Source organism: Gymnoscopelus microlampas (genome assembly GCF_963454915.1).
Source record: "Gymnoscopelus microlampas genome assembly, chromosome: 14".
Lineage (NCBI taxonomy): Eukaryota > Metazoa > Chordata > Actinopteri > Myctophiformes > Myctophidae > Gymnoscopelus > Gymnoscopelus microlampas.
The window spans coordinates 38,989,611-38,997,286 of record NC_139951.1 but is presented as its reverse complement, the minus strand read 5'-3'; the positions used below and the strand labels follow the sequence as shown (position 1 = coordinate 38,997,286).

Below are 7,676 nucleotides of genomic sequence, written 5' to 3'. Positions count from 1 at the left end.
ACTACACCAGGCCAAGTTCCACCGTTTATGTCCATAAAAAAGAAAGAGAAGAAGAAGGGGACATGGAGGAAGAGACAAATGATCAACTTATTTACACAGTATCTGAGGTAAGACATAAGGTGCCGTAAGTACATGAGATAAGACATAAAGGTGCACGAGCATAGCAGCAGATATATACTGCATGTGATATGCTATGGACGTTAGTTAAGGTGGGGAAAAAACAAAAGACATTGCGTTGTACATGGGATTAAGGCGCAATAAAAAAACGTATAAATTCAGTGATCGTATGATACTCTGGAAGAACAGAAAGTCTGTATCTTAGTGCCATAACAATGACATTGTGAAACCATTCATTTAAAACATTTTACTCAATAGCTTTAGTCATTGTTCAGTAGTTTTTCACACTTGAAATTGCAAACAGAATAAAACCTCAAATTGCCCTTGATATGACACACAGATATTTTCACAGAGCAGTCAGAGGAATAACTATAAGAAATGTTATTGATGTTTCTGCTTTAACCAAAACACCTCGGTGCATTCTCATTTTAACAGATCACTCCATTTAAAAAAAATAACGACAATCTGACAAGGTTTTGTAGTTATTCAGGACTACTATCTGAGAAGGGGGGGGGGGGTCATTTCTATCAACGTCCCCAGTAAAGATCTTGGACAGCCTAACCTGGTGTTGACCAGTGAAAACTAAAGATCCCTGAGCACAGATTAACAACACTTATGCAAAAGAAAACCCCATTAGGATAAAATGGAAGTCCACACTGGAGAAAACTGGTGCTCAGGGCACAGCGTTTGCATGGTGTGATCACAATCAACAATCAAAGTCTCATCAAACACAGGCATAAACACCTGGTATGCATGCATATTGCCATCAAACACAAGCATATATTTTGGTATACTCCAATGTTGTCTTAGCTGTGATCTGTTCTTAGGTAAGAACAGAATCTATGCACACTTTCTTAATAGGACATTTTTTTCTTAACCTCCTTATTTTCGAAACATTTTGATACATCTTGAAAACATTTCCCTAGCAGAATTTTTTTTCAGGTGGGGGTCTGTCTGCAGCCACATGCATGTCAATTTGGGGGTCCTTGACATGAATATGTTTGAGAACAGCTGCTTCAGAGTTTTCAACGGGTCTGAAATTACGGGTGCATTTCGCCTTTCCGACATGTTGCCTTTCCGACGTTGACGAACCCTATACCTAACCCTAACCCTAACCCTAACCGCACGCGGAAGCCACTAGTCGGAGTGGCGAGATGTCGGAATGGAAGGAGAACCCCGAAATTACAATCTAACCCAAACGGACCCGGTTGAGTTGAAGCCCAAGTCCCATAACCCCCCACCCAACCCACCCTCATCGCCCCCCCGATACCCCCACCCCCATATCCCCGACATTCGCCACACCCCCATTTTCCTGTCCCCTTCCTACCTGAAAGCCCCCCTATACCCACCCGTCACACCCATCCCCATACCCCCCACACAGCCCCCTACACCCCTCCTTGCACCACCATATCACCCACCACACCCCTATTTGCACCCCATTACATACCAAGCAAGCTGCTATCTTAAAGACCCTCCATATCCACCCAGCAGCTTTCAGTAATAAAATGTTTTATATCCACTACTAACGCTACTCCTGAACATGAAATATGGATAACATGCTAATTTCAGCAAATTGACATTGATGTCTAGTGGTGATATGTTGATTAATGTGAGAGAAATAATAAAATACATTCTTTAATTAAATAAAGTAATTTGCTGATCACTTCAGAAGTACCTCCACAGAACTATTGATTTATTTATTTTTATGTTTGGAATCTGGCGTTCAACCATCTTTAGACTTTAGTTTAGGTATTCTTTACTTCATTCTCTCAACTTTATTTCTGTGTGATTTCCTGTGATTTCTGTGAGCAGCAATCACACACAGGTGTGACTGCAGGCAGAGCCATGCAGTCATGCCTTATATGGGGATTGGTGGGGCGCCTCCCTATGGTAATTAGGATGAACTGGCACACCCCTTCAAGTTACGAGGATTGGGATTCATCATCATCAAGAATATAGTTACGAACAATTCTGCCTTTTAAGAACGTTTCATGAATCTGACTCAACTTCTCTTAGGAATTCACTTAGGAAGAAATGTAAGAGGAAACATTAGGAACTTATTGCTGCATGAGGCCCAATGTGATTAGCCTCAGTCAGAGGCCGCAATCAGCTGTAGTTTCAGTTGACATGCTGATGTGTTCCCCCAGACATGTTTGCTATCTGGGCCCCTACACACTGCCCGACATTTGAAATGGTCGGCGAGTAAACAGATCGTTAAGCATTTCACATTGCACAAGTTCCTCTCGTGAAATCGGGCTGTATATCGTTGTGGTTCTCGCACGATTTATTACTTTATTTATTTATTACTTATTATAAGCGAGTTGCTTGTAAAAAATATTGGCGGTTGCGTTTTTTTTAGCTTATTTCCAAAGTGTAGTTTCTTATTTGGCCTTGTTTCTCAATGTTGTTTATTTTCTTTGAAAATAGCTGCAACGCGTTGTGAGCTTGTAGATCGGCTATTTTATTCGTATATAGGTGCTCAGTACAGCAACTTGCTATGGGCCTGGTCTACAAGATTCGACACAACATTGGGATCCCCCCTGTATTTGTGAAAATACACCAGAGGCAGCTCCACGGATCATGTTCAACCCAGATTTGTCTCCACAAAGGGAATTAACTCGTTCTCATGCTATTCAACACACATGTGGAATGCTCTACCAAAAAGAGTAAAGGAGTATAACTGTAAAACCCTACTCACTTTCAAAACTGCCCCAAAGATACACCTCCAGGATGCTGCAATTCGAAAATGGCCCCTGTCAAAGTATTAACCTGACCCCCCATGCATCAAGTCAGCAGGTCTTTCAGATCTGATATCAGGTTTGTCCACAGTGAAATTGTGCTCTGTTGAGCATTACTTTGTAGATTTTTACTATTATTACAAAACATACATTAACCACTTCAGCCTTATATACATTTTGGCGATTTGAAAAAAGCCGATCTTCAAGCTTGCATTGTGGGCTTGTAGAGATCTGCTATTTTCAAATTATTTTTATACAATTTGAAAAGTTGTGAAATGGGACATTCTGCATAAGGAGTATGTTCTACTTTTGGTTCTTTAAGTACATTTTGATGCCAAAATGTTATGTCTACATTGCAGTATTGATACTTTTACTTGAGTACATGTGAGTACTTCTTTCATCACTGCGTACTCTATTGCTGCCAAATTGAGCCTAGGCAATTGGTCCGAAATGTCAGTGACTTTGACATTATTTGTTTGTTAACAGGATGACCATCGTCACCTGAACCAGTTCATTGCACACGCAGCCCTGGATTTGGTGGATGAAAACATGTGGTTATCCAACAACACATGTACTTGAAAACTGTGGACAAGTTCGATGAGTGGTTTGTTTCTGCCTTTGTCACTGCTGGATATATCTATTCAATATTTCCTTTTACTGTCTTTTATAGAATGCACAGGTTAGGTTAGTACCATTGACTTGCTAGTGATGCTGTTCATTAGTGATATACTAAAACAAATATTTTGTTGATTTCAACCCATCTCTGGGACAGCTACACCATGAATCTGATGGACTGGAGCTACCATGATTCTTACCTCAACTACTGCCATTTACAGACCAATGGAAGGTAGTGCATCCAGCATCCAGCATTGTCTTAATAGGAATGTCTAACTGTAGCCTACATGTGTCTTTCTCCATTGCTGTTCAAGTTATCATTATGCCCCATTATGCACTGCACCAGTATATTAAACAAAGTAAGAAAAGAGACTATAGTTAGGTTAATATGACCCTTTCTACACCACTATGTCTATGAAATCTCAATCTGTTTGACTCCTGCACTTATATAACTGTTTACTTGTTACTGTTTGTGATTGAACACAATGATTTATACATAATTCACAAGATTCATGTTTTGAGAATAGTACAATGTAAACACTTCAGGGAAAATAGCACATATCTTCACATATATAGGCAACTGTATACTTCTTAGAATCAACTTTATTGTCACGTTCAATGTTTACAGGTGTAAAACAGTTTGTGAAATTAGTTTTTGTTCAAGCTCCATTATTGTTACAGTATGTCCATAAAAAAGAAAGAGGGCGGCAAGGGGTCAGAGAGATCAATCAATAAAGAAAAAGATTACAACACTTATACAAAAGAACACCCCACTAGGATTAAAGGGGAGTCTACACATTCCAGTGTATCTGAATACAAGGAGAAAGACTATTAGACCAATATTAAACTTAAAGACAAAACTGGAGAAAACTGTGGCTCAGGGCGCTAGCGTTTGCATGGTGTGATCACAATCAACAATCAAAGTCTCATCAAACAAACATAAACACCTGGTATGCATGAATATTACTTAGCCTCTGATTGGACAACAGACCAATGAGGGCAAGACAGGTCAGGTGTATTTGCTTGTATTTGATTGTGGTGGGGGTCCTTAATGAGGGCGTTCTAGGGGGCTAATTAAAACTGATGCTCATGTCCTCTTCTCTGTGGGGTTCAGCTTGTTGTACACGGCCTCGATCACAGTGCGTCTGTGAACACACCAACCACACACAATCACTGCCTGGACGACACATACAATATTTGTCCTACATGTATACGCTCAGGGTTTGGATCTTTTAGGAACTGGATTCAATTCCTGTGTAGGGCAAATCAACTGTAGATGAAGTAGATTAACTATAATCGTATGATATTTAGTCAACTAGACTAACAGTAAAACATTTCAGATGACTAAAATATGACTAAAACTAAATTGGAATTTTATTCAAAAGACTATGATTAAAACTAAATTAAAATGTGCCGTAAAAATCAACACTGATTCCATGCTGTATTACTTACTTGCTGGCCACTCCTCCACCGGGCGGGAGGTTGGAGATGTTCTCAGTGTGAAAGCTCCTCAAAACAGTCCCCAGGTCAGGGACTCTATCCTCCCCTCCGCTCCCCAGCAGCTCTACACACACACACACACACACACACACACACACACACACACACACACACACACACACACACACACACACACACACGTTAAGTTTATTGGAGATAAACAAAGTCAAGTTCAGGTGTACTGTGCGTATTCAGCCTCAGACTGATATATCCTCCTGGGTCTTCCTTACCTTCAACCCGTTTCTCTATGTACTTATCCAGTTCCTCTTCTTTCCTCACGGCCTCCTCAGAGACCTTGGGAGCACCAGGTAAACACACCAGCACCACGCTCATATTGTCCTGGCTCCCCTGGAGGACCAAGACCAGAGAGAACAAAAGATAAGCATCAACTTGAGTTAAACACAGGACCACAATGTATATTCTGCTATATTTTCGCCCGCACAACCCCGGGTTACAACCAGGGATGGGACGATATGAAAATGACATGTCACGACGATTATTGTGGCAAACATAATTGCCATTAACGATATCGCCATAATCACAATTATGCTTAAAACTTAAAATGCCACTTTGGTTGAACCCTCAGCATCCCTATTCTGGGGGGAAACGTTAAGCAAAAATAGCCGATCTTCAAGCTCACAACGCGTTGTCAGTTGTTCAAAGATTTGCACTAATTTTCAAGATTTTTCAATAATAGCAGATCTACAAGCTCATAGTGCAGCACTCGGTGCCGCGCTATGAGCTTGTAGATGTGCTATTTTTGAACAGCCAAAGTATAAAATAATGGTTAAAGTGGTTACACAAGATGCGTTCCCGGTTGTTTTAATGGGTTAAAACAACATGTGTACATTATTCCCTACCTTGTAGAAGCACGTGTCCACCACCGCGTTGCAGACTTTCTCCAGGTCGTCGTACAGCTGTAGCCTCGAGTGCACGAACTCGCGCAGCTCCTCGTTGGACATCACGTCATAGATGCCGTCGCACGCCAGCACCACAAAATCATCGCCCTCGGCCTCGCGCTCCATCACGCACACCTCGGGCTCGGGGCTCACCGGCTGCTCCGTGGGGCCCTTGCCGTCCACGTCCTTGCAGTCGTAGTCCCCCAGGGCCCGGGACACGGCCAGGTAGCCGTTGACCCGATTGCCCTCGACCCGGCCGCCGGCGTTCTGGATGCGCTCCTTCTCCTTCTCGTTGCAGGGCTTGTGGTCCTCGGTGGAGAAGCCCACCCGGCTGTCTCGGCTCAGCACGGCCCGCGAGTCGCCGCAGTTCATGAAGTAGAGGTGGCTGGGGCTGAGCAGCACGCCGACCGCCGTGGAGCCGCTGCTGTCCTCCGGGCCCTGCTGTGGGTCCGAGAAGCTCCGCATGAACTCGTCGATCTTCAGGAAGCCCGACCGGATGCCGTCCTTCACGCCCTCCACGGTGCCGGCGCCCCCCGAGCCGAAGTCGCTCCCCCCGGACAAGATGTGCTCCAGCAGGTGGCCGGAGCAGTAGTTGGCCACCCGGGAGCCGGCGTGGCCGTCGTACACGGCAAAGAAGGACCAGTCAGTGAGTCCGTGGGGGAGTCCCACAACGGCCGTGTGGGCGTCCTCCATATCCTGCCTCCAGCCCTGCATGGAGCTCAGGCCGTAGCGCAGCCCGTTGCCATCGCCGTGGGCGCTGTGCTTCTCCGTCGTTGGTAGGCCCCAACCCATTACTGTCAACAGCTGCAGGGAGATCAGAGGAGGGAGAGAGAGAGAGGAGAGGAGAGGGGGCAGAGTGGTATTTATTTATTTTTTGTCACATTCCTAAGCCAATAATTTCATGACCAGTGGACCGGTCGACTGCGGTTCCGGTAGGAGACACAAAGGAGACTCTTTGTGTCTCCTACCGGAACCGCTGCCGGTAATCAAATTATTGGCTTAGGAAATGTGACAAAAACTAAAAAATATCCATGAATTCAAGTCTCCAAGGGGTGACTAATCAGAAAAAAAGTCATTTTGGGGTGAACTGTCCCTTTAAAATACCAAAAGTCAAAGTACAGCTCTTACATTTTGTACTTAAGTAAAAGTATAAATACTGCAATGTAGAAATACTCAGTGGCAAGTAAAAGTCCAAAAGTATTAGTATCAAGATGTAAGTAAAGTACCAGAAGTAGAGAGTATGAAGAATGTCCCATTTCACAAGTTTTCAAATGTATAAAATGTATAAAAATATTTTGAAAATAGCAGATCTAGCTTGTAGATCAGCTATTTTCAAATGACCGACATGTATAAAGGGTTAAGTGGTTAATGTATATTTTGTGATAATAATCCAAATCTACAAAGTAACTTGTGTTTTAAAATAATCGTAGTGGAGTTAAAGTACAATATTTACCTTTGAGATGTAGTGGAGTAGAAGTAGTGGAGTAGAAGTAAAAGTACTGAAAATACTGAAAATTCTCCAGTAAAGTAAAAAATAACTCAAAATTGTAGGTAGAGTAGAGGTAGAGTACTTGAGTAAATCTATTTAGTTACTTTACACCACTGTTAGGCACGATGCAAAAATGTATTAAAAGGTACAGGAAACCAACTTTTCGACAAGATAGTGTTCCTCAGGGTTCAACAGAAACTGAATGCAAGGAGATGCTCTTATATAGGGGATGGGACAAAGGTGATCTCATCTCGTGGGAGTGTCCTCATCAATACCCATCAGCATGGGTGGGGTGGATAATCCCATCACTGACAAGTG

At 42.9% G+C, this 7,676-nt stretch overlaps 1 protein-coding gene across 1 annotated transcript; it reads right to left on the bottom strand.

Annotated features, from left to right (window-relative positions):
- Window positions 1-4,557: 4,557 nt before the first annotated feature.
- Window positions 4,558-6,661, bottom strand: LOC311060200 (protein phosphatase 1B-like; the record flags this gene model as incomplete). The annotated part of the gene is made up of 4 exons (XM_084078332.1): window positions 4,558-4,615; window positions 4,923-5,034; window positions 5,201-5,318; window positions 5,831-6,661. The coding sequence occupies 4 exons, from the start codon at window positions 6,659-6,661 to the stop codon at window positions 4,558-4,560; spliced, it is 1,119 nt and encodes a 372-aa protein (XP_083934458.1).
- Window positions 6,662-7,676: the final 1,015 nt, after the last annotated feature.